This window comes from Falco cherrug, chromosome 1 (assembly GCF_023634085.1).
Source record: "Falco cherrug isolate bFalChe1 chromosome 1, bFalChe1.pri, whole genome shotgun sequence".
Taxonomy (NCBI): domain Eukaryota; kingdom Metazoa; phylum Chordata; class Aves; order Falconiformes; family Falconidae; genus Falco; species Falco cherrug.
The window spans coordinates 91,304,537-91,329,835 of NC_073697.1; the positions used below are offsets into that span (position 1 = coordinate 91,304,537).

The 25,299-nt window shown below is 52.3% G+C and overlaps 3 protein-coding genes and 1 long non-coding RNA gene across 7 annotated transcripts in view; 3 read left to right on the top strand and 1 right to left on the bottom strand.

Moving 5' to 3' along the window:
* Positions 1 to 9,338, top strand: part of TAOK3 (TAO kinase 3) — a 92,985-nt gene extending 83,647 nt beyond the window's left edge. For all 4 annotated transcript variants that reach the window (XM_055706046.1, XM_055706033.1, XM_055706039.1 and 1 more), the window contains 7 exons: positions 1,757 to 1,993; positions 2,601 to 2,729; positions 3,708 to 3,911; positions 6,631 to 6,870; positions 7,843 to 8,055; positions 8,503 to 8,685; positions 8,814 to 9,338. In XM_055706046.1, coding sequence (XP_055562021.1) covers positions 1,757 to 1,993; positions 2,601 to 2,729; positions 3,708 to 3,911; positions 6,631 to 6,870; positions 7,843 to 8,055; positions 8,503 to 8,685; positions 8,814 to 8,975 — 1,368 coding nt within the window. In that variant the 3' untranslated portion in view covers positions 8,976 to 9,338. The remainder of the gene's footprint in view (positions 1 to 1,756; positions 1,994 to 2,600; positions 2,730 to 3,707; positions 3,912 to 6,630; positions 6,871 to 7,842; positions 8,056 to 8,502; positions 8,686 to 8,813) is intronic.
* A 2,244-nt stretch (positions 9,339 to 11,582) lies between these two features.
* On the bottom strand, positions 11,583 to 14,329 carry PEBP1 (phosphatidylethanolamine binding protein 1). The gene is made up of 4 exons (XM_005445285.4): positions 14,123 to 14,329; positions 13,700 to 13,809; positions 12,999 to 13,099; positions 11,583 to 12,512 (listed from the first exon to the last, which is right to left on the bottom strand). Exons 1-4 carry the CDS (start codon positions 14,306 to 14,308, stop codon positions 12,295 to 12,297), a joined length of 615 nt encoding a protein of 204 aa, XP_005445342.2. The 5' UTR covers positions 14,309 to 14,329; the 3' UTR covers positions 11,583 to 12,294.
* A 1,096-nt stretch (positions 14,330 to 15,425) lies between these two features.
* On the top strand, positions 15,426 to 25,297 carry VSIG10 (V-set and immunoglobulin domain containing 10). The gene is made up of 8 exons (XM_055706130.1): positions 15,426 to 15,607; positions 16,950 to 17,234; positions 20,944 to 21,225; positions 22,087 to 22,380; positions 22,929 to 23,039; positions 23,497 to 23,509; positions 24,401 to 24,561; positions 24,724 to 25,297. Exons 1-8 carry the CDS (start codon positions 15,523 to 15,525, stop codon positions 24,783 to 24,785), a joined length of 1,293 nt encoding a protein of 430 aa, XP_055562105.1. The 5' UTR covers positions 15,426 to 15,522; the 3' UTR covers positions 24,786 to 25,297.
* On the top strand, positions 15,615 to 16,617 carry LOC114017556 (uncharacterized). Its single transcript, XR_008731574.1, has 2 exons — positions 15,615 to 15,978; positions 16,017 to 16,617. It is a non-coding gene; the product is annotated as an uncharacterized LOC114017556 (long non-coding RNA).
* Positions 25,298 to 25,299: the final 2 nt, after the last annotated feature.

The following is a 25,299-nucleotide window of genomic DNA, read 5'->3' on the forward strand; positions in this document are numbered from 1 at the left end:
TATCCATCCTCACTTACTTTGTAGCTGATGTTTGACTACACTAATGTGGTAACCCACCATCATCGCTTCCTGGTAATGGAGTCTGACAGTGCTGTAGTCAGGCTAGTTCTTTTTCTTTGTCATCTGGTTTCCTTTTCTCTCTGGGGTTGTCTTTGGAAGGGATGGGGGAAAGACAGAGGCAGTAGATTCATCCTTTCATGTTTTGTTTCTGTTCTGGGACTCTGGCTAGAATTTTCTTGGTTGATAACTATTTACTGTAAATTGTTGCTAATCTATTTCAAGGGGAAGGCTTTGGAAGGCTATTCCCAACCTCCTGTTCACACTCTTTCCAAGTGTTGGTAGTCATTTGAGCTGAGACAGGTGGCAGCATGCTGTCTGCCTTGGGTGACACATCAGTTTGGTATTAAACTTGCTTGTTGATTTGGGAGCTCTGACTTGATTGCTGCTTCCTATCGGCTACTAGTCCTGAAGCACAGGGCTGCCAGCAAGTGGGCTGGGTTTGCTGCTCGGTAAAGCAGCTGCTCTTCTTCTGTTGAACCTGAACCTTCTCAGGTCTAGGTGCATCCCATCCTACGTCTGAACTTACTTGGAAGATCTCTGAAAAACAGCCTTGAAATGACAGCAGTACTGTAGTAGGTGCCGGTTCTTTCTCTTGGCTGCTGCGGAGAAACTAATCAGGAAGACTGGGCTCTTGCATACTGCAGGAGGGACTGTTGGTTCGTAAAGCTTCAACAATCACCTTCAAAGGGCTGAGCTCTTTGCTTCCTACTTGTTAAGCGTGAAAGAAGAGGTCGCCTCATACAGAATCAGGGACTGCAGCTCTACACCTATACTCCAGTTCCAGCTTTTGGCTCCCAGGACTGGCATAATACAAAGATCTGCTGATCTTTTTATGTGAAGTTCCTGGGACTGTATTAAAAAAAAAATAAATAAAAAAATCAGTCTTGGACACTTTTCTTCTTTTGAAATGGAAGCATTACCATTCACATTTTCTTCTGAAATTTTTGGCACAACTTACTGGGGTTTTTTCTTCCTTTCACATAGATACTCTCGGGCATGGAAATGAATGTGGAACTTGTGAGTTTGTTTCAGCTGCGCAGGGTTTAAAATCTGCTTAGACCATCTGATCAATCTCGTTAAGAGCACACTGTTCCAGAACAGTGTTCCCTTGTTAGAAAACTTTCGGTGCTGTTAGGGAATGAGCTCAGTCTGCCATCCTCTTGAATGTTAAGAAGAAATGTTGAAGGAGGCTACTCGTTGCAGGAAATAGGTATTGAGGGACTGAACTGGAATCATGGTGACTTGAGGAGGAGGGGAAGAATGGGGTGGGTTGGGGGCTGTTCTCAAGATGGATGCCATCTTGTAAGTCCATGTCACCCTCAGCATTTGAATTCTGTGTCTGGAGAAGGTTGTCCAGCAGCCACCTTTGTTTCCAGACCTCCTCTAGTGTTTCCTGGAGTGATTAGTAACCTGCTGTTTCCTTTATTTGTAACATGGCATTTTCTGCTGTGTTACTGAAAATGCACATAAAGTTCTCAGGAAAAGACAGGGTAGGTGAAAATCAGGAGAGAAAAACTTTATGGCCCTGTTCGTGACATTAAACAGCAGCACCAGCTGAAACCTGGAACAGCATTCTCTGAAAGTTGATTTCTAAGAGTACAGCAAAACAGGGTCTAGTTTACAGGTAAGCAGCTAATATGATGACAGCTTGTTTGTGAAGAAGGCCATGTAGCAATTCCCCTTTTCCTGACATCAGGTTACAAGACAGATCCATGAGCATGAGCAGGAGAACGAGTTGCGGGAACAGATGTCAGGATATAAGCGGATGCGGCGCCAGCACCAGAAGCAGCTGATCGCCCTGGAAAACAAGTTGAAGGCCGAGATGGACGAGCACCGCCTCAAGCTGCAGAAGGAGGTGGAGACGCATGCCAACAACTCGTCCATTGAGCTGGAGAAGCTGGCCAAGAAGCAAGTGGCTGTGATGGAGAAAGAGGTGAGTAGAGTTACAGGTTCCACAGCTGTACCTGTGGAAAGGTGAGTACCAGATCTCTAAGAGAAGCTGTGAAAACGTGGCTTAAAACCTGTGTTAAGTGCGCTCCATGGTTGCTATCCGGAGCTGCCCTGGCCAATTTTGTGAAATAGCTTCACAGCTACAAGTCAACCTTCTGGATAACGGGCACTCCATTGGCATTGACCAATACTGCACCTGGGGACAGCTGGCTAAGAGAGACAGACAGACCCTGTGGGGACCTTGGAGGGAGCTTCTGCCTGATGGCTGAGGGAATGACTAAGCTTGCTGCTTTGTCTCAGTCTGTTTAAAAATCAACATGTTAATTTGTATGGTGAATTAGTGGGGTTTTACCCTCCGGAGTGGTTTTGGTGCGGAGGTAAGAAGCATGAGGAAAGTCTTCAATGTATGTGGGCATTATGGGGTTTTACTCGTGGCTTTGTCTAGCACAGTGATGGGAGAATGACAGACCAAAAAACGCACAACAGAAGACTGATTTGTGCTGGATTCAGTACCTGCTCCCTCACCCTTTGTTGCTTTTTTCTTTTTTTCTTTTTTTTTTTTTCTTCTTTTTTTTCTCTGTGCCATGCAGGCAAAGGCAGCTGCAGCAGATGAAAAGAAATTCCAGCAACAGATTTTGGCTCAGCAAAAGAAAGACCTGGCGACCTTTTTAGAAAGTCAGAAGAAACAATACAAGCTTTGCAAGGAAAAGATTAAAGAGGCAAGAAACCATCATTTTCAGGGCTGAAGGGGTGTGGAATGAACACGAACTAGACTTTCGTTTTGATAAACCTGGGCCAGCCCAGGGGTTTAAGGGATACTGTCATGCTTGGAAGCAAATTTAGATTCTCAGCAAGTAAACTTTCAAGATCTGGGAGCATCTGGCAGCATTTCTAGCATAATCTGTAAGGGTGCTAGAGGTACCTTCGCAATTTGCTGTAGAGCAGAATCTTTGAAACCAAGGGTGATGAGGGAAAATGGGACTTCACAGAGAATTCTTCTTCCCGTTTTTCCTCATCTGTGGGTGTTTTTTGGGGGGTGTTTTTGCTTAAGCTGAGAGTTATCAGAGCAGCCATTTAGATGTCAGTTGACGAAAAGCCCTGTTGATCGCTTCTTATATGAATTAGAAGAAGTAGTAACTTAGGTTGTCTATCCCAAACTGCATTACTCAAGTACAGCATCCCCACCGCATTGCAAAAATAGCTTGCTGTTAAGAATGTAGAGGTGAGAAAATGAACAGCGATGAGCCCTGCTGGGCATCTGATTGGAGAGAGAATTGAGCATGAGTCCTGTTGAAATAAAACCTAAGCCTGAGCTGGACTCCCGTGAACCTGGGTACAGAGCTGGGAAGGGAGCTGAGGAGTTTGACCCAGTCTCTTTCCTGGACAGCTGGAGCCTCCCCTGCAGTGGTGTGTTACTGACTTTTCATTGCTGCACTGTTTAGCCCCTGAGATGTTTGTGTTCAATGGCCACTTTTTCCTCCTCCTCTTGGTGGGTCATAATAGCACTCTGGAAGACGGTAGGGCTGGGCATGGCCAGGTGATAAGTCTGGTTCTGCTGGTACCTGGTGGTGTAGTCAGGATTTTGGTGTCCTTTAATGAACTGAGTGGCAGAGGAGTAGCCAGTAGCTGAAGGTCCTCCAAATCCTGTGTCACTGTGGTCCTAAGGGAAGTCTTGTTTTGACGCTGTATGCACACAGGAAATGAATGAGGACCACAGCACGCCGAAGAAAGAGAAGCAAGAAAGAATATCCAAACACAAAGAGAACCTGCAGCACACACAGGCTGAAGAGGAGGCCCATCTTCTCAGCCAGCAGAGACTCTACTATGACAAAAACTGCCGTTTCTTCAAGAGAAAAACGATGATCAAGAGGCACGAGATGGAGCAGCAGAACATTCGGGAAGTATGGCACTCTTCGCTTCCTTTCGCAAGCATTTCTTTAATTGTTTTAGCTTCGTGTCCGTCAAATAGTTTGCTGACTGGTGCTAGATCTTCATGTTCCCAGTTGCTAAACAGGACTGAGAAAAACATAGGAAACACAGTTTGGAAAATAGTTTTCCACAAGGATGTTGCTGCTTTTATTAACTGAGGAGGGGTGGCATCATTGACTTGCAGAGAGAAACATTATGTGGGCCACTCACTCTGGATCAGGTGCTTCACCTGAGCTCCTGGGCATGAGATTTTTGGGGGATCTTGCTGGGCTTCTTTCACAGCACAGGGCAGTTTGTCCATGATGAGTTCCATGGGCAAGTAGGATGGCTGAAAGGGCATCGCGTGAGGGGTTCTACTTGTTGGCTAAAGAAAACTTACACAGTTGAAATATGTGTATTAAACCAGTGATAACCCTAAAAGAACAAGATTAAGACTGCAGAATGAAATGCTACAAATGTAAAAAATACCAAAAATTCAGTCCTCTCATGTGTCTGCATTCTGGTTATCTTCAAATAATCAGATATTGCTTTTCCACTGGGCTCCACACAAATTTGTGCACAGAATGGGCAATAGTTTGTTAAGGAGAAGCTATTCAGCATCTTGTTTTTCCTCATTAGTTTATTAACCTTTGCCTTGCAGGCTGCCTGTAGTCAAATACCACTTTGGAGAAAGAGTTATTACTTGTAGATTTTCCTGTGGGCATCACTATAGTATCTGAATTCTTTATTAATGTTGTTTTTGGATAAAGACTATCAGATGAAATGGTATTTTAGTGTAAAGGCTGAGAGCGAGCGGTCAAAAATTTCTAATAATCATGTACTTGGTCTGCTACCATCAAATTTTCTGGCATACTTAACATTGCCCTGTATCCTTACCTGTTCAGAGCTTTGCTGCCCTTGACTTCAGATGTGCCTGGGACTGCTCAGCTGGTTTGCAAATCACATCCAGACATGTCAACTCAGACACCCTGAAAATGAATGACTGAAAAATCAGATTTGGGCACCATTATCACAGCATATAAGCTCTGTGGCAGGGATGAGAACAGAATTCAGTTGCCTATCATGGTATTTTAACCAGGAAACACTCCTTTGAGCTGCTGCATTTAAGAGACCTAATTTTCAGAATTATCTAAGTGTTTATTTCCTGAAAATAATATCCCTATTAACTAGTTCAAATTCACTGGATCAGACACTTGAGGTAAATAACAAGTTCAAAATGGGTTTTTTTCTTGGTATTTGAAGTAACCACAGAAGTTCTTTTTGTACAAGTGAGAAAGCAATGGGGAGAAGTGGAGCACCTCTGTTTGTTCATACTGTGTGAACTGAAATGGGGCATGGAATGGGCACGAGAGAGCCTGGCTGTCCTGGCCTAAGATGAAGGCAGGCACAAGTACCACCACTCAGAGCTGACGTGCTGGCTGTTCAGTGCACTACCCGCCTTTGCACAAGGGGGAGGTGATTTCAGCACACCAGTAGATTTAAGATTTTGATCTTGGTTGTCCAGGTGCAAGTTTTGGTTAAATGTAAACATCTGCAACATCCTTAGGGCCAAGAATGCAAAGACAAGACCTGGCCCTGTTCTGTTCCCCATCCTAGCTTAAAGCTGTCACAGCTGTAACAGCCTAAGGGGTTGAAGTGCCTGTTTGCAGGTACTGATGTTGAGAATTACAACGTGCAACAGCAACTTGGAATAATTAGATTTATTTTTTTTTTTCTTCTACTGCAGAAACTCATTAGGCTGAGCCCTCCCTGTGCTGGGCGGTGTGTGTATTGCAAGGCAGCCCCTGCTGTGCCTGTCTTAGTCTAGCATGAAGCACAGCCGTGAGTTTGTAAACCTGAGAGCTGAAACTGAGATGTACTAGCAGACCATCTGTGAAGGTCACCAAATATCAGCCAGGGGTACAGCTGTAATTACTGCTCGACTGAGCTGGATTCAGCTCCATGCTCCACAGGTTGTTGCCGATACCTTGAGACAGAAGTATTAGCAGCGATCAGGGATAGAATCTGGTATCTTCCTCTTCCTTGGCTTGTAGCTCAGTGGAGGTTTTCCTAGACTGCAGGGCACCATGTGCAGAAACTCTTATGTGCACATTGCAAAATTGTGTGAGGCTCAGGCTGTATCCTTGTTTTGGAAAACACGCTGCACCTAGGGCCAAAAAACACCTCTACACAGCAGTAGATGAAATTCTTTTTCTTACCCGATGTGTTGGAGCTGTTCACCTCTGCTTTGGCCAATCTGCTATAGGTGATACGAGAGAAGCCTCATCTCCCAGTGACTAGCAGGGGTGCAGCGTAATTAAAATAGACAAATAAGAGCCCCCAGTTCTGTCGGTTACCCCAGCCCAGACGCTGCCAGCTCTCTGCACCCCGGCATGTACTTACTGAAAACAACTGTGATCCTCAGCCGTCAGACAGGGCTTGCGTGTGGTCCCAGTGCCGCCTGCTGGAGACTCCCTGGGTGATCCAGGAGCTACCAGAGGAGCAGGTTACAGGAGGATGGATCCTAGGTGGCCGCTCAATTAGCGTTCCCATCCTGCTGCTGGGGTTTTGTTTCCTTGTGGCACATGGAAGCCCTCGATGTTGTCTAGATGAGCGACAAAGACACCCCACCTCACAAACTGAACCACTGCATCTCAGGGCAGAGAATCACTCCTCAGCTTTTGTCTTGTGCTCTGCTGTCCTCTTGTGCAGGAGTTAAACAAGAAGCGGACCCAGAAGGAAATGGAGCATGCCATGCTGATCCGGCACGACGAGTCGACGCGCGAGCTGGAGTACAGGCAGCTGCACACACTGCAGAAGCTGCGAATGGACCTGATCCGGCTGCAGCACCAGACTGAGCTTGAGAACCAGCTGGAATATAACAAGCGGCGAGAGCGGGAGCTGCACAGGAAGCATTTCATGGAGCTCCGGCAGCAACCAAAGAACCTGAAGGTGCTGGAAGCTTTCCTCCTCCTTCCAACCTCTGCCCTGCTGGGCAGGCTGCTCTGTGTGCTTGCTGCCTCCTCTGTGCAGCATCCACGCTGCAGAGCCACCGTTCTCCACCAGCACTGTGTGCTCTCCCTTGCATCCCTTTCCTTTGCGCAGGGCTGCTCTGGTAGAAGAAAGTTGCAGGCTGTTCCAGCAGAGAGCCCAGGGAGGATTTTTTAAGTGCTGTGCTCGTTGAGGCTGCTGGGTAAAAACAGGCTAGTCCTTAGCAAAGTGTTACAGAACTTGCTTCTGATGAGCTGTGCTTGCTTCAGGCCCTTGCTGGTATCAGCCTATAAACCTCAGCATGGAAGGGGGTTGGGTGGTGCTTCCTCGCTTTCAAAGTCAAGAGAGAGGGAACGTGGGTGTGCTGAGCATTACGCTCTGTCCTAAGCTGGCTGCGGGTTGATTAGAAACCTCCGAGCTAATTGCTGTGGGAGATTTCTGTTCCTCCTCTGAACATCCAAAAAGGTACATTGCTTTTATTCACTTTCACACACTTGCTAGTTCTCAGATCCGCAGTCTCTGTGTAGCACGCGGTTGCGGGGAAGGCAGCTTGGTGAGGCTTCGCTGAGGTAACAACCTGGGAGGCCCTGAAAAAGCAAACGCTTCTGGGGAGGCAAGCGGCAGGGTGATGGGCTGGGCGACCTGTAGGAAGCAGCGGGGAAAGGTGGACGTGCCCTGGGCTGGGGAGGGCTTAGTGGATCCTGTTCCTGGCCCAGGCCCATGGTCACTGCTGAAGCAGGACCTGAGCTGATGCTGCTTGTTAGATCGCTGCGTGCGCAAAGCGTGTCCCACTCACCTGGGTGCAGGGGCAGGAGGCAGCGCAGAGTACAGGGGAGCTGTGGTTGTCTCCCACCAACCCACCTATTTGGATGTACTTTAACCTCTCCATTCCCAAAGCTCTTCGTGCTCTTCACATCGTTCCTTCCTTGGCAGGCTATGGAAATGCAGATCAAAAAGCAGTTCCAGGACACATGCAAAGTACAAACTAAGCAGTACAAAGCACTGAAGAATCACCAGCTGGAAGTAACTCCAAAGAGTGAGCACAAGACAATTTTGAAGAGTCTGAAGGATGAGCAGACGAGGAAGCTCGCCATCCTGGCAGAGCAGTATGAGCAGAGCATCAACGAGATGATGGCCTCACAAGCGGTAGGTGCGGCGTCCGGCGGCACCTGTCCCTGTTCAGGGGGGCTCTGACCGAGGTGTGCGCAGGCGGGGGACAGCCAGGCCATCAGTCTTCGTAGCACGCTGCGTTCTTCTTATCATAGCCACTGGATGGTTAGCGATGCGGTTGTGTTTGTAACAACTGTTTTAAATAATGCATCAGGCAGCACCTTCCCTCTTGTAACAGGTATCCCCCAGAACGCGCGTCCTTCCCCTGCTGCCCCTCGCATGCTAGGGTTTTAGAACTGGATCTTGTGGGCAACTCCTGCCTCTGTGTGAGTGGGGAGGCAGCTGTTTGTGGAGCCCTTCCTGCTTTCTCATTCTGCCACCACCAGCAGAGGCTCCCCGGCTTGGAGGGGGAGGAGCAGTGTGTCTCGTGTCGGAGCAGATTACCGGTGGAGGTTTGACTGTTGTTTTACTCTGATCTTACAGCTACGGCTGGATGAGGCCCAAGAAGCGGAATGCCAAGCCCTGAGACTGCAACTCCAGCAGGAGATGGAGCTGCTCAACGCATACCAGAGCAAAATAAAGATGCAGACAGAAGCACAGCATGAAAGAGAACTCCAGAAGCTGGAGCAACGGGTGTCGCTGCGCAGGGCACATCTGGAACAAAAGGTACGTTTTGGGTGGGCTGCTGGGGGCACCTGGCTACGTGTGTTGATCTCACCTCGGACACGGGGTTGGTGCAGCCTGTTGGGGGCTGTTGTGCTCTGCTAAGGGGCTGCTGACTGTGCTTCTTTCAGATCGAAGAGGAGCTAGCCGCCCTCCAGAAGGAACGCAGCGAGAGGATAAAGTTTTTGTTGGAAAGGCAGGAGCGAGAGATTGAAACGTTTGACATGGAGAGCTTGCGAATGGGCTTTGGGAATTTGGTCACATTAGAATATCCCAAGGAGGACTATAGATGAGATTAAATTTCTTTGCCATTTAAAAACAAAAAGCAAACAAAACAATGATAAAACTTGCAAAACCAACATTCCCCATGTTAACGGGCGTGCTCTCTCTCTTTCTGTCTCTCTTACTGACATCGTGTCGGACTAGTGCCTGTATATTCTTACTCCATCAGGGGTCCCCTTTCCCCCTGTGTCAAGTCCCGGTGCAGGACAGCTCCTGGCAGTCTTTTCCATAGTATGTCACAGTATTGATGTCTCTGTGCAATGATTAAAAATGTTTCAGTGAAAACTTTGGAGACAATTTTAATGGAAAAAAAAAAAAAAAGTGGATGTATGTTGCTTTTGAGCAATCACTCATTTTACCACCAATCAATGAAAGTACAAGCAAAAAAAATAAATATCAAAAGATATATACAAACCCAGGGGGAGAGAGACTAAATCCGCAGCCTTACCTTAACTAGCTGCTGCATAATTTTATTTTATTTTTATTTTTTTGGTATTTATTCATCAGGAATAATTAAATAATAAAAATTTTATTAAAGATTGAAAAATTTGATACATTTTACAGAAAAAAAACTTAATCGTGATGTACATATCAGTGGTGACATATTATTACTTTTTTGGGGGTGGGGAGGGGCGGGGCGAAGATCTGGTGATTTTTAGAAGAACCATGCCAGGCGAGGCGGGGATGAGACCTCAGTCCTCGGCATATTCTTGATTGTATCATAATCATTTTCTGCTGTCGCAGAGAATGTGAATACACTTAAATGAGCCCACAGGATCCCAGTAGCACAAATTGGGCTTTGTCAAATCATGTATTTTGTGTATAGAAGGAATTTAAGGAGAGCTTTTACTTATTTTCATATTGTATTTTAACTGTTTCTCTGATCAAAAATTTTTTTACTTCTTTCCCCCTTCCTCCTGCTCCCAGCCACCCTGCCTACTCTCCAGTTCAGTACTTGGAGGTCTACACTGTCTGTTAGATCATCCCCAGCCCTTTTCTTTTCTTTTTTTTTTTCTTTTTTTTTTTTTTCGTTCCTCCCCCAAGTCCACCCCCAATCCCATGATCTTGGTCACAAATATTGCATTATTCACACTTTCAAACTGTGTATTTTCTTACAATAAAAAGATAAAAAAAAAAGGCTTTACTTCTTTTGCATGCACTTTAAAAAAAAAAAAAAAAAGACAAAAAAAACCCAACAAAAAAACCAACAAAACAACAAAAACATTTTTCAGGTTCCAAGGAAGAGCATGAATAACTGTCAGAGCTTTTAATTATATTTGTAAATAAAAGTGTTCATCACAACGCCTCGCTGTCTCATTGTGGGAAGAGCGGCTCCCCAGCACAGTCTGAAGGTGGGAGCAGGGAGGTGACACACCGCTCCTGCCAGCGCATCTCTTGCGGATGACACCAAGGGGTGAGATCGGGAACCTCGGGGGCTTTGGTTCAAACCTGCGGTTCTTGACAGTGCAGGTTTTTAGGCTAATGGAATGGTGGGTTGTTTTCTTTTTTGTGTCCCACTTCCAGCCTGAGAAGTCGCAGGAGGGCTCAGCCAGTGCTGAGCACCGCGAAGGACAACTGTTCAAACCTGTCACCACCCACCCTCTTTGGTAACTGGGGATGTTTTCCTGAAAAACCATCAATCCCTGTTTTAATGTTTAAATATTTTAATGGCTGGGTTGAAGAACTGCTTGGGGCAGAAACAACCACCTTTCTTAGTTACAGCCTCACTCGGGCTTTTCCAGGGCCTTGCTGCAGCGTGCCGAGTATTTCAGTACCCGTTTCTCAGACCACCTGGGTGCAGACCTTTGAGAAAGGGGGAAGGCTTCTAGTTCTGTGAAGTAGTTATATCAGCTTCATCTCTTTTAAAGATGTCAGACTGGACCAAAGGTTCATTTTCTGCTTTAAGCAGTTAGGAGACACCACCAGACCTTGCCGCAAGCTGCTGGAGTATCAGGAAAGCAACTGGGACCCTGCAGCTTGGCTGGGAAGCAGCTTCAGGTCAGTAAAGCTGGTGGTGGTTCTCATGGGAGCGGAACCCTGCAGCGGGGGTTCAGCTGCATCGTGTGGCGCTGGGGAGAGCCCCCTGACAGGCTGGGACCGGCCCCTCTGCCACCTGCCCAGCGTGGGCTGAAAGCACCAGGCTCCCTCAGCCCGGGGGGCTGGCAGAGCAGGTGGAAGGGCTTGTTAACAGCCGGCCAGTGTCCACAGGCTGCCCCTGTGTTTCAGCACCAAGAAACATCAAGGTTGGCAACAGGAACCTTTCAGGGGATATTATTACCCTGCTGCTGCATGGTGAGATGGTGGCTTCAGAAACAGCCCAGGAAAGAGCATGTTTTCTGAATTTCTATTTCATGGCACTGCCCTTTGCCGTACAACCTTGGTTCGGCAAAGCCGCGCCTCAAGGGCAGTGGATTAAGTTTGTACAAGGTTGTTAGAAAGACATGACTGCTTTGAGCTGCATTCCTCCAGCATCAGCACTTGTTTCAGGCAGCACAGGAGGGCGGAACTCCTGTCAGAGGCTCCAGCCTCTTTCCAGCAGGCGGGAGGGGAAAGGACCCTGACAGCGAGCTGCTCCTGTAAGCACTCCCCTTGTCCCCCAAGAAGACAACCACACCATCCACCTTGGTAAGTTTTTTAATTGCACTGTGAGCAACCAGCACGTTAACATCGGGTCACAACAGGACTTGAACAAAACAAAGTGGTCTCTCAGCTTTGAGTGGCAACAGAGAACAGAAAGTAGTGCTACCAACCAGCTGCCCTGCCTCCTCCTACCAGCTACACCTTCACTGCCTTAGTGGTTCGCTTCAGTGAAGTGGAGGCGCTGGCCAAATACTTAAAGGTCAAAATAAAAAAATAGGAGGAAAAAAAAAGGGGGGGGTGGGGAGGTGTTTCCCTTAGACTGCCATCTCCTCGCCTGGGAAGGGGAGAGTACACAGCCAGCACCAACCCAGAAGTGGTTCTGTACCCACAGCACTGCCACATAATACCATTTCAGTACAGCAGAAACACTCTGAAGTGACACTAATTCACAAAGGCTTTGGCTTCCCTTAAGCAGGTGGGCCTGGAGAAGGTGGCCCTTCCAGACACCTTGTCAGAAGCTCATCTAGCTAGCTGTCACCTGTACCTATGGGAGTCAGCTGAAGCACAGCAAGGTCTGGATCATGCCACATGGAAGCGCGTTCAGGCCAGGGACAGCGACAGTGTTACAGTTCCAGGGGTCAGTGCGGGAGCAGTTGGGTTCAACTCACTAATCAAACAGAACTACAGCGATGTGCTCCAATCGGCCTGGTCTCCAGGGGTGCTGCACGGTGCTTCTTCGTGTTCCTCGCTCTACTTCCCCGACAGCTGCTCATAGAGCTTTGGCACATAGTTATCCCACTCTGCCTGGTAGCAAGTACCAGCCACTGGCACCCCCAGCCCATACTTGCTGCGGAAAGAAGCCACCTTGAAATTCCCTCGTTTGTCACCAGAGCGATTAGAGAGGATGGGCTCGTTGCAGGTCAGCTGCTTTGGCTGCTCGTACACCAGCCACACGTAGCGGTGCAGCCCTGTGGGGAGGAGACAGCAATATGGGCGCCCGTCACCTGCAATTCCCGGGTTTAAGGTTTGCTCTGAAGCAACTCCAGGGGCACAGGGAAACACATGCCTGCATTCTTCAGGATCAGAAGTATGATGGAGCTAAGGGAGCTGAGAGAAGATGCACTAGATAGGCTTGAATAGCTCATGTCCTGTCCAGGCTACTGCTCCCCCCCACCAGACAGCACTGCCTACCAACTTCAGGCAGCACAGACCTGCCTACCAGACAGCAAGGGGACAGTGGTGACATGTTCTCGTGCTGGCTGTGGCTGCACGCAAGTGCAAGCAGTCCTGTGTAGGGCCCTCCTGCAGCGCAGCACGCCCTCTGCCCAGCCATGCAGCACATGCCAAGTAGGCAGCCAGTTCGCTGCAGGCCTGCCCGCCTGGCCCTGTGCACCGCATTTGATCCACACAGCGCTGTGCTCAGACTGCGGGAACAGCTGCAGCTAGGTACCAACCTGTTCCTTTGGGAGGTCCGGAGCCAACGTAATCCGACAGCACAGTCCCGCTCCCCACGTCATTGCCTTTCATGTTGGTCACCAGGAAGTGGTGCCATTCCCTTAAAAAAGAAGGCAGAACCCGATCAGACTGCATCGCAGCCCCAGCTAAGGCCCTTCGTTACTCCCAGCTGCTGCTTTTCAGGGTAACTGAAGCTAAGAGCCACCACCGCTTTGACAAACCCAAAAAGTCCTTGAGCAGGTACTGCCCTATTCAAAGTGCAGAGCTTGTCAAGACCAGCTCTGTCATCCCACCTTGTGGATCCAGGAAACTCAGAGCCTGATCCCTAAGCCTGAGTATTCCACGCACTTCTGAGCCTGACTTGAGAAAAAGTGAGCTGGTGCCATGTTTCAGACTCCACTGCTAGCACAGACTAACCTAATTGGAAATCAGACACCTGCCAAATTAGAGCGAGCAGCAGATGCTGTGCTTCTCCAAGCTACAACACACCTCCAAACACCCCTGGCAACAGCAGCTGCTTCCTCCTGTGCTGTCCCTGTCTCAAGGAGAGATGCAAGGTCACCGTTTCTATCCCAAGCTACAGCTACACTGCTGCACCTTAGACAGAGCATGTTCCTGACCTCCTTCTAAGCCTCTGCTCGGACCGAGAGGGATGCTCCATTTTCCCCAGGCAAGACAGGGAGTTGCCCGCCCTTATTACCTGAACTTTGGATCCTTCCTACTGGGTGCATCCGGGTCCGTGAGAACCAGGGTGTAAAGCTTCTGGGGATCACAGCCATCCCACTCAATGCTGGTGGGGCGGTGCTGGACCTGGAGGGATAACAGCGTCAGCAGCAGCCAGCCCCGTGCCTGCACCACCCGCTGCACCGCACAGGGAGGCCACCTGCGGCCAGCGCTGGCAGCCACACCCGGCTCCAGGGCCGTTCGTGCCAGCTCGCACCCAGCCTGTGAGAGCCCACGGAGCACGGGGGAGGCCAGCAGGGCGCGGCACCGCTCCGCGCCCCCGCACCCCGCCGAGCTCACCCCGGGGCTGCCCCAGCCAAGGCGCCTGAGGCCCGGCCGCCTCCCGCCATTTTGCCGCGCCGCCCTGCGACACACCCCCGAGCGGGGGGGCCCCGCTCACCTGCGTGGGCGTGAGCACCTTGCCCAGTTCATCCACCTCCACGGCGCCATACTTGACCCGCAGCGGGTGCGCCGGCTTCTGCTCTACCTCGGTGAGGCTCAGCGGCCCGCTCCACAGCCCCAGGTCCACCGGCATGGCTGCGGCTCTGCGCCCCGCTCCGCGCACTGCCCCGCACCGCGCTCCCATTGGCGGAGGTGCTGCCCGAGCGCCGGCCCGCCCCCGCCCCTCCTCGCTCCTATTGGCGGAGACGCCGCCACGCTCCGCTCCCATTGGCGGCGGCGCGCCGCAAGCCTTTCCCCGCTCCCGCTGTTAGGGCGCCCCCTGCAGCGCCGCCTCGGTTTCTGCGCAGAGCGGTTGCCTGGAGCGGCGCTGCTGCCGTGGCCGGACGCGCGTTGATGTGCCGCGGGGGGCTCCATCGCCTCAGCCCGGTGTGTGACGGCCGTGCTGTGCCTTCCCCCAGCGGTAACGTGGCCTCAGGAACCAGAGGATACCTGCGTGCTTTACAGCCCTCGCTGCGGGGTTATGCAGAGAACTCTGCGTTACTACATATAACAAATCAGCCTGGAAGCTGCTGCCTGCAGTAGTGGACAATGCAGGACCATTGGGTCCACTTGGCACCAGTCAGCAGAAGAAATCCTGTCATTGGGACAATTTAACACATCTGCTGCTGAAATTTAACAGCACACTGGCTGTGCCTTGTTACATTCACCAAGGGGAATCCTGGGAAAACCTTTAAAGAAACTGAAAACGTTCATAGCTTTCCCTTCCCTTGTTGCCTGCTGCCTTGCGACCCCTCCAGCTGTGGAGCAGCTCATCCCTCACCCTGGCTACCTGCTCCCTCCTCTCGGTCCCTCCGAGCTGCTGCCTGCTTTTTTTTCTGTCTCCCATACCCCAAATCACACAGTTTGTGGCACGGTTCATAGTCATTTACCACTGCTCCCCGCTCCCACTGCTTCTGGGGTGTCTCTAAGCGGTCGAATTATGGGCGAGTTCCCTGGGCGGGGGGGTTCGCTTGCTGCCTTCACTTAGCTTTACCCTCCGGGCACAGCACCCTCCCTGCGCCACAGGCTCCCGCTCCTCCGGCCGCCCCCGAGCTCCGTGCCCGGCCCCAGCACAGGGAGAGCGGCCCGGCGGCCCGGGGCTGCCCAAGATGGCGGGGGGGCGCCCCAAGGTGGCGAGCGGGGTCGGGGGGGGGCGCCCAAGATGGCGGGCGGGGTCGGGGGGGCGCCCAAGATGGCGGGCGCCCAAGATGGCGGGCTGGGGCGGTGGGGACTGGTGCACGACCCCCTTCACGGGCCCCGGCGAGCGGGCCCGTCCGCCCTGCCCTGCCCGCTGGCCGGGGCGGAGGCCAGGCAGCACCGCCTCCCCGGGGCGGGCGGCTCCGGCGGCGGCACACGGCCATGCGGCTGCCCGGCGGGACGCTGCCGGCCCCCTTCTTCCTCGCCCTTTGCGTCTGGAGGCTGGTGCCGCGCCGGGAGGCCGCAGGTAGCGGGGCTGAGGGGAGGGGGCAGCCAGCGCCGGGGCGGCCCTCAACGCCCCTCGTACCTCCGCCCGCCGCGCTCCTGAGGGGAGCCCCCCAGCCGGCCCTCGTGCTGGTTCCTTTTCTTTAAAAGTACAATTTTTGTGTCGAAAGTAGCCAGATTCCCTTGGGAAACGAGGCGGGCAGGCGCCGAGGGGCTGCTGGGTGAGGGGGCTGCTGTGGACCCTGGCGTTGGCTGTGGGGTGCGGGTGCCATTTGGGGGGGGAAGGGCAAGCAGGACAGGCCAGAGGGGGACACCGGCCCTCGTGTCATCATCCTCGGTGGCCGCTGTGACATGGGGGCGGCTCTGGACTCCCGGTTGTGTGCTGGGCCCCCGGTTGGGTGCTGGGCCCCCAGTTCAGTGCTGGGCCCCAGTTCAGTGCTGGGCCCCAGTTGGGTGCTGGGCCCCCAGTTCGGTGCTGGGCCCCCGGTGCGGTGCGGGATGGGGCTGCGTGGGCCAGTGCTCCAGCAAGCGAGTGACTTTGTGTTTGACTCTGTAAATTATTAAGCGATCGATAAGAAGCTGCCTTCTGTGTAACTATGCAAATTATTAAGTTGATGCTTGCAAATTGTTTGCACCTCATCTATAAGGTGCCCCTAAGGCCATCCGAAGAAGACACCAAGAAGATAAAGAGGAAACAAACTGGTCCTCGTCAGCTGTCGTGTGCGCTGCTGCCCCGAACAACTGCACACAAGCGGGACAAAAGTTCGTAAAGAGGAAGACGTCCAGCCTTCATCAAAAAGAACCCCACAGAAGACCACCAAGATGTAGCACACAAGTGCCAAGAAGGCATTCCTTTATTTTGAATAAAACACTGCCCACTCTCGGATAGTTAATGAATACATAAAAACGTGTTATGGATATGTGTAAGATGAGTGTATGAAGCAGGAGTCAGGAAAGAGACAGAAAAGGAGCGTGTTTGGAGGAAATACCCCCATACACCCAGCCCTGAATAAAATCCCTGCTTGATAGTCATACGACCGCTGAGTTCTTTGCGAGATTTCTGGGCTTCACTGTGACCCACTGTGGTTTGGGCTCCTACACTGCTCTGGCTCCTCAGTCACTCGTTTGTTGCCCTCCTTTCTCAGCAGAAATAGCCCATCCTTGCTTTCCTGTTGAGCCTCTTCTTGACTGTGTGTCTGCACTGAATGTTTTCAGTTGCCAAATACCTCTTGGGAGATCCTTGGACAGCAGCCCCCCTAACAAGCCCCAGAGGGCTGGTCTGTATCAGATGTGCAGGGCATTGCTGGCAGAAGAGGGCTTTACCCGTTCCCTACATCCCTGACACTGCCCCTTCTGTTTTGCAGGAACAGAAGAAGTGGTCTTCGGAAAGGTTGGAGGAAGCGTCCTCCTTTTATGCCGAAATGTCTCCAAAGAAGCAACCGAGGTGGTCTGGTTTCAAGGGGATCCGCACTCTTTCCCCCCGCTCTTCTCCTCGAGGGTCGCCTTCCCACCAGACATCCGTTTCTCCCTGGTTGACAACAGCGCTCTCAGCATCACAGAGCTGCGCCTGCAGGATGAAGGCAACTACACTTGTAGGGAGGTGCTGAACAAGACGGACCACGAGCACAGAGTCCAGCTCCTAGTAGGCAGTAAGTCTGTCTCACATCTGTGAATTTCCTCCCCACAGTCTCACAGGTCCCCAGATTCATCTGGCACTGGTGGAAAAATTATGTGGAAAAGGGCAGGGTGGCCGTAACGTGCAAAATCTGTGAGCGGGCTGGTACTACTCAATTATGCATGCACTCACAAGCTCCCAGAGACATGTCTAAATGGTCTGTCGAGGCTCAGTTGTGTGCAGTGCAGAGGACAAAATGCCAGCTGTTAAGTCCTTGCTGTGTCTCTTCCGTTCTTCTTCACTGGTGATGATAAACCAGGTTTTTTGACAAATCTTTTGTATCCTGTAGCTGTTCCAGGGTGGCCCTTTGCCTTAGAATCCGGCTGACTTGAGCCTTCCTAAATCTTAGGATTTATGGAGGCTGCTGCTCACCATCTTTTTTTCCCTCAGTTGAAATAAGTGTTTGAAATATATGAGCTGGGCCGTTCCTTGTTGCCATCCTTTCGGTGTGAGAGCGGAGGGTCCTCAGCTGGTCAGTTGTCTGTGCTGAGTCTTACTTACAGTGCAGCCTTCTGATCTTGATGGAAAGGCCGCATTCCTCAAATTTACTGCTGGGAGCCCTGTCCTGAGAGATTCTGTTAAGCAGCACAGGCCATTTTTTCAGCCTTGTTACCTGTTGTGTCTTTTGGTGCCCTTTCGCATTTCCATCTCTATTTCATTAATTCATTCTCTTAGAAATCTTCACAGCACGGGTGGAAGATTAGGCTGGAGAGCCACTCAAGTCAACTACTTTGCACACCACTGGTGCAGGTCCTTTCTGCTTCTGCCAGGGAACCATTATCTTGCCTGGATGCCTTGTCTCCTGTGGGAACAGCCCTCTCCGGATTAGCAGGGAGCACAGCTCCTGTGGCCGGTACCACTCTTGGTGCCTTCACCAACTCAAATCACATGTGACGAAGGCTCTGGCCCCTCACACCTGGGCTGTGACCTCCTGTCCTTTACACCAGCCAAGCCCATGTTATAGGGTTGAGGAGGTACTGCTGCCAGTTTGCCTCTTTCACGCACACTGTGCTCTGTCGGTTCCTTGTTTTCTTGCTGGATCTTTCCGTCAGCACCTGCCATGCATAAGACCTGTTTTCTGTTTGCATTCAGGGTGTTCCTTCCTTCTTGGTGTTTGGTGGAAGATGTGTATTGTAAAAGTTATACCTGTTCTGTAAAGATTCAATCTCTGAAAGTTCGCATGAATAAAAATTCCCTGCCTGGGGCAGGGAACCTGCAGATAGGGTTTGGAGGGTCACAGAGGGCTGGAGTGAAGGAATTGAACCTGAAACTGCTGCAGAGAATATATGTGTAGGTATGGGGCTTGGGAGGGGGGAGCCCTAAATCTGGAGCACTGGTGCAAAACATTCAGGAGCAAAAGGTATCCATGGCATGCCAAGTGTTGGTGCCGCAGTCTGAACTTCATTAGTTAGCATGGAATTAATGTGTCAGTTAATTTCCCAAGGGTACAAAGGTGAGATGGGACACTGATGTGCCCTTAAATAGGTGAGAGGAGTATTTCTGGTGGTGCTTTAGATCCGCAGAAGCAGCATCAGGAAAGGCCAGAAGTTGAAGCTTCTCAAACTCAGAGCAGAAGCACAGGCCCTGCAGTGCTGGTACTGGAACAATTTAGCCTGGGCTGGAGTGAACATCTTGGATACAGACTTGGCACCGCTATAAAAGAGCCACCCAGGTTCTGTAGGCTTCATGTGGAAGTTACCAGTTGACAATCTTCAACCCATCTCATGGTTTATACTGAGAAGTTCTCTTTTTGCTAAAAACTGCATTTTAAAAACCCACAAGCTGTAGAGTAAACATCCTAGCAACATAAAGGTGTGGCCCTGCCTCGAGGTGCTGTTCTGTGTTTGGTTTGGGTGGGAAGCTCGTGGTGTGAAGGAAACACCGACTGCAGAGCTCCAAGGGATTCCTTGGTATGTTTGTGTGCAGTTTGATGTAAGTGGCTCTTCCATGGGCATGAGGTCCTTTTTGCTGGTGTTCTGTGAGGGGGTTTTCATTGGGGGGGGTGTGTGTGTGTGTGGAGATTTTTAGGGTTTTGGTTTGTTACCGTTTAAGGAACAGATCTCTGTTAGCATTTAGACAGAAGCGTAGAGTTATACTGGGAGAGCCTGGGAGTTCAGGATGTAAAGCTGATGGCTTCAGGAGGCAGGTTCCTGGAACCACAGAAGAGAAGGTGCAGCTCTGTGGCTGGATGTCCTGGAAGGGCTGTGTCCACCTCTTGACACAGGGTAGTTTCTGGTGACTCAGGCTGACAGGTTGCTGTAACGAACCACAGCCAGGATTTGGGATCAGTTATGAGACCTCCCCAGAGCTGGGACGGAGGAAGCAGTGTAGGGAACTTTCCTGCCAGACCTGGATGGTTTCAAAGATCATAGGAGATGTGTGTATGTAGTTCCTGGAAAGCCAAGCCCTAAGGAGGTATGTTCTTGTAGCTCACATGGGGTTTTACCACAATAGTTTCTTTTTTTAACTCATGTCATTATTTTGCTCCGCAAAATAAACATCAGGCATCCCTCTGACACCGCTTGTGGGGGGCTTGCTTTGGCAGTGTCTGATCTCTCTGTGGGGTCTTGTTCAGCACTGGATTAAGCAAGTCAGCCACAGTGGCACAGTGTGTTAATTCAGCCTGGATCAGAGTCCAGGATCCCTATGGCTGCTAAACAAACCCGTGCGTATCTGCGCACGTGTGTGTGTGAAAACACAGCTGATGGCAGAGAGGCAGGAACTCATAACTGCCCGGAACGTGAGCCCTGCTCTGCCCGAAGGGGTTGGTTGCCCTTGGGTTTCTGTTAGCTTCTGACCGGCTCCTGGCACCCTGTAGTTGTTTCTGTACTGAGATAACATAGCCATGGTGGTTATGGAGTGGCCCTGGCACGAGGCCAGCGGTGACTTACGCTGCCTCTGTTCTTTGCTGGAGTTTGTCCCCATCGTGCAGCTTGGTGCGGACACAGCGTGTGGTGCCTGGCCGAGTAGAATTGTCTGGCCCCACATGGCAGTGACAGTGGTGGTGGGAAGGAGCGGAGCACACCAAGGTTTGGCTTCAGTGGCACGTGTCTGTGGGCCTGACCCTGCGAGCTGGAGTCACCAGGACTCCCTGTGGGCAGAGCGTCTTGTATGCAAGGAATAGCTTCCTCCTCAGTGTGCTGGGCTTGCTGGGGAAGTGCTCCAGCTTTGAGCTGGTGGCTCTAAGAAGCTAGTTACTTGTCCCTGGGCAAGAGCTCTGATGCTTTCCGTGTTCCCTTGGGAAATCCAAGTGCTTGGATCAGTGATGGGGAGAGGCAGAGCCTTGTTCTCAAGCAGTGTGAATCGGTGTCACCCCTTGTAGCTGTGGCATCAGGACCAAGGGCAGCATGGAGATTTTGTTCTCCCACTGCATTTTTAGCTGCTTATCCCATCTCCGCTGGATAAACCTGTGGCAATAACGTTTTGCCTCCCTGTGCGTTGGTCCCTCAAGGCTCGGCTGTGGTGGCTGTGGCAGCCCCCTGCTTGGTCGCTGTGGCTGTCACTCAGTTGTGCTCCCCTGGGGCTGTGGGAGACAGGTAAGGGAGCAAGATAAGCAGGGAAACCGGGAAGATTTTCAAGAGGAATGGTGGCAAACATGAGCACTTGTGGGGGGGTTCCAACCCTGAGACACGGAGAGCTGTAGCCTGGAAGTGTTTCTGACCATGTGCTGTTCTGGCTGATAGATCCGCCGCAGTCAACCCCAAAATGCTGGGCTGAGACCTCCTCGTCAGGGCTGATGCTGCAGCTGTTTTGCAGCTGGCCTGGGGGGTATCCCCACCCCACCCTGCACTGGAGAGAAGAGGGGCAAAATCTGGAGAACTCAAGCTGGGTCATCAGCTCCACAAGCTCCTCGGACACCCATGTGGAAACGCTGAACAGCTCCCACCTCTCCCACCGCAAAGTATTCAAGTGTGTTGGGAGCCATATCGTCAAGCAGGAGGAGCCTGCATGCACTGTGGAGATAAGTGAGTTGGCTTGCCTGCCTTATTAACTACTAATGAGCCTGCTAATGGTGGGGCAGACAGGTACCCTGGTCATTCTCTGCCCTCCAGAGCATTAAAGCAGTGGTCAGGCAAGCCACGGGTGCTTGCCGCAGGGGGAGATGCTAACAGGGCAGCCTGGCAGGGTTTCGCTGGCGTAGAGGTGCCTGCACCTCTGCAGGCCACAAGGCACAGAAGTCCGGCAGCTGAGATCCACTGCAGCATAGTTGCAGGTGAGTTGTGTCTGGGGTTCATCTTCAGGGGCCGACAAATCTCCTCACACCTGGCTTCTCACCTGCGTGAGCCCTCATGCCTGTGTTAGTGAGAGGTGGTTTTAGTGCCTTGCTCAGCTTGAGATTAAGTTTGGAAGGGCTGGGTTTATAGGAGAAGGGTCGTGCGTGCCCCCAGACCCCCTTCAGGCATCTGAGGGATCTGACAGAAGTGGCTTTTGGAAACCTGAGCTGCGTTTATCCTCCAAGGGTTGTCAGGGCTACACAAGAGCTCCGCTGATCCCAAGGAAGATTACTGGGCTGCCTTTGTCCTCTCTGCAGTCTTCCCGCTGACTACCCTCCAGCCGTTCTTCCCTGGGGATATAAAGACAGGTGTCAAAAAAGGGACTGAGCAATGTGAAGGTTGCTCAGATCACTCCTTGGAAGGCTGCTAAGTCTTCTGAGTGAGCTGAATGCCAAATCCACAGCGCTCAAGTCCCAGACTCCTGTCTGACTTCCTTCTGTTAATGATTATTAATCAGTCAGGTGGCTGATTGCTTGTTATGTTGAACTCCTCCATTCCCTCCTTGACTCTTTCTTTATTCTTTCTTTCTTTTTTTCCACTTGGGCTGTTCAGAAATCCCTTCACTGGAATCGGAGCCCCCGAAGACCTGCTTTGTGGGTGACAATGTGACCTTGACATGCCGTGTGACCGAGAGCACCCCAGCAGCAAGGCTCACCTGGCTGCGGGGCATCACCCAGCCAGAGGTGGAGATCCAGCCTGGAGGGAGGTACCTCATCACCCAGGAGGGCAACGTGTCCCGGCTCACCATCCGGAACTGCTCCCAGGGCACCGACGGGGGCTGTTACATCTGCAAGGCACAGAACCCCGTGGGGCTGAGGGAGCTATTCGTCTGCCTGACGGTGAAGCGTGAGTGGGGCTGCCTGGGGTTGCTGTGGCAGGGATTGAGGAGTGGGGACGCACCTCACTGGGGCTATTGGCGAGCCCGCGAGGAGCTCTGTTTGCCACTAAGAGCCCTCTTTGCCTGTTGATGCTTTCCGTACTCTTACAGCAAGCACAGATGCAGGACTGGGTCCCTTTGGCCCAGGGTGAAAAGGCCTGATTCTCCTCACCTCAGCGCAGTGGGCCTGAGAGAGGTGCATCCTTGGTCCTTCCGGGGGGTTGTGAGCACAGAGGAGCACCTCTGCAGGCCACGCTGCTCAAGGTGCCGTGGGCAGGGGTTGATACGCTTCCACTAAATGCACGTAGCCACAAAAACAGGGGCCTTGCTCTGGTACTTTCTGTATCGATGAAGCATGAGCGCCTGAAACCCTCACCCCTTGTGCTGGTGAGACTGTTGCAGCGATGGGAAATGGCAGCTGAGACAGCACCAGGACCTGCTCTATTACTTGCTCTGCGAATTCCTCATCCGTCCATGTCCTGGTGACAAGCTGGCCTCCTGTGTCTCCTCTCCACAGAACCAGAGAACATCGTTGGGGTCGTGGGTGCAGTGGTGGTCCTGTCCCTGCTGGCTATTCTCACCGTCACCGGGGTCGTCCTGTACTACAATCCCCTCCTGTGCCTGAGAGGTAGGAGCTCTCCTCTGCGCAAGCCAGGGAGGGGGTTACTCCTTCCTGGGGTGGCCTGGTTTTATCCCTAACCTGCTTGTCCATTCTGGTGTGCTGGAGTCAGCCGCTGATGGTCACCGCAGCCCTTGGGCCTCATCCTGCTCCTGGTGAAAACCCTGTCAGCCCTGGAGGCAGATGGGTTGGGAACACAAGGCTCTTCCCCAGCTGCGTGCTTCAGGCACCTTCCCCTCGTCTCCTCCAGGGAGCTGTACTGTGATGGGCTTCTCCGTGTGACCTCCCTGATGCTCTTGTGGCATATGTGGGCAGGTCACCTTCGCCTCTGTGCTTCTGCCTGTGGCTGCCAGAGACCATCCCGCTGCAGGCAGGATTGACAGGGTAAAACCAGCAGCACTGCCCGAGGGACTGCAGCAGGACTGGTTTCTGACGCTGTCTTTCCCTTCCCTTCTCTCCCATTCAGGTGCTGCATTCAGGTGAGCTGATTTTCCGCAGCCCAGTCCCACCTGGCCTCACTAGTGTGTCTCCTGGCAGGGATGATCTGGTAGGGTCAGGAATCCGCCTCTGAGGCAGGAGCTGTCCCCAGAGCAAAGCTGTTCTTCCCTGGGGGCTGTGCCTCCCACGGGAAGGGAACGGTGCCGCTGGGTGAGACTTGGCGTGGCTGCGGGAGCAGGAGGTGGAGGGGAGAGAGGGGAGCACTTGGGCAGAGCAGGGGTGGCATCCCTTTGGGGTTGTGCAGGGTCGGTGCTGGCAAGGCTCCCGGTAGCGTGGGAGTTGCCGCTCCTCGGTGCGGGTGAGCCCAAAGACTTTGAGCAAATAGAAACAGCGATCTGCAGCTGCTCTGCGCGGGTGGTTTCACCGTGTCCTTCCCCTCTCAGGTGGGATGTCTGGTAGCTGCACACGAACAAGTGCCGCCTTGGGGTTCAGGTGCACCAGATTTCTTCTCTGCTTGCTGCTCACACCACTCCTGGCCCTGCTCCTTTCCCTTGCCCCTGTTCCCACGGCTGCGGGGCTGCGGCATGGGAAGACTTTTCTGAGTGCCTTTGCTCCCCATCTGTGCGGGAGGGGGCAATAACTCCGCTCAGGAGGGGCTCACGCACTTTGGTGCGTGAATATTTGTGGTTTGAGGACTTCAGAAGACAAACGGGAAGCAGTGCTTAATGCCGTTGGTGGTGTTGCTGCCAGCAGGGTCTGAAACCAGCTGTTCTTTGAACATAGCTGGTGTGGGATTGGAAGAGTCCATCAAAGCTGGTCATTTTGGTGTAGAAGGTTGTCAAAGCCAGGGGAGGCACCGGCTGGAGGGAGGGGTGAGGACAGGCTGCCCTCAGCCTCTCAGTGCCTACCTCCCCTTGCTCTGCTCTTCACAGGAATCAAGACTCAGGTGATGTGCTAGTGCTGGTGGACTCGGAAGACGATGATGAGGGGAGGGGGGAAGAGGAGACCATGAGCAGCTCCACCAAGCATGAGGCGCTGGCACTGGTCAATGGGAACAGCGCCCAGACCGCTTACCTCAGCCGCCTGACAGAAGGTGAGCCCTGGTACCTGCCTGCTGGCAGAGTTCTGGGGTGGGAGCCGCCTGCTCTTCTGCCAAGCTGCAGGTCTTCCAGGAGCAGCTGCTGGGGCAGGAAGAATTCCTGTTGTCTGGCTTGTCGGCTTTTGCTGAGGTGCCGCTGCTCTGTGCCCCGCGTAGGTGACGATGGCGAGCAGCACAGCAAGGTGCCTCCGCAGGAAGCGAGGGGAGAGGAGATGTGAGGCTCGTGGTTCCATCCCTTCTTGCAGAAGCACACAGCACCCGGCTGGGCGCCAGCATCGAGCCCGTCCTCACTGCAGCGGGGCCGGGCGCAGGCCCGTAGCATCCTGCAGCGGGCTGGTTCGGTCAGAGATCCCCTCTTCTTTCTCCACTCTCCCCCAGCTTTCACCCTGCCCTTTCCCAGCCACACTTCTCCATTTCTTCTCTCCTCTTTTCATGTTCCTCTTTGTCTCAGGTGTCCTTTTTAAACAGGGTTATGCCCAGCGCAGGCAGAGACTGGGAGGTGGGTCCCAGTAGCCTGCTTTGATGCCTGTGACAGACTGGAATACCAGTATGGGGTTCTGGCTCAGTCACCACGAGCGCTGCTGGGGTTGTGGGGAGCGTGATGGAGAGGATTGCCGCGGGGCCGGGGAGGTCCTGGAATAATGGAAGAGACAACTGGAGCACATGCAGGACATGGGTGATGCTAACTAGGCAGGCTTAATTGTTTTTGTTATAAATATTTTTTCTCCTAGT

What these genes read in the sequence shown, in the direction of transcription:
- PEBP1 (XM_005445285.4), bottom strand. Translation starts at nt 14,308, where the DNA reads ATGGGAGCGCGGTGCGGGGCAGTGCGCGGAGCGGGGCGCAGAGCCGCA. An exon ending in AGGTGCTCACGCCCACGCAG is followed by an intron (nt 13,810 to 14,122) that starts GTGAGCGGGGCC and finishes TTATCCCTCCAG; the next exon opens with GTCCAGCACCGCCCCACCAG. An exon ending in AGGAAGGATCCAAAGTTCAG is followed by an intron (nt 13,100 to 13,699) that starts GTAATAAGGGCG and finishes TTCTTTTTTAAG; the next exon opens with GGAATGGCACCACTTCCTGG.
- VSIG10 (XM_055706130.1), top strand. Translation starts at nt 15,523, where the DNA reads ATGCGGCTGCCCGGCGGGACGCTGCCGGCCCCCTTCTTCCTCGCCCTT. An exon ending in AGTCCAGCTCCTAGTAGGCA is followed by an intron (nt 17,235 to 20,943) that starts GTAAGTCTGTCT and finishes TCTGGCTGATAG; the next exon opens with ATCCGCCGCAGTCAACCCCA. An exon ending in TGCATGCACTGTGGAGATAA is followed by an intron (nt 21,226 to 22,086) that starts GTGAGTTGGCTT and finishes TGGGCTGTTCAG; the next exon opens with AAATCCCTTCACTGGAATCG.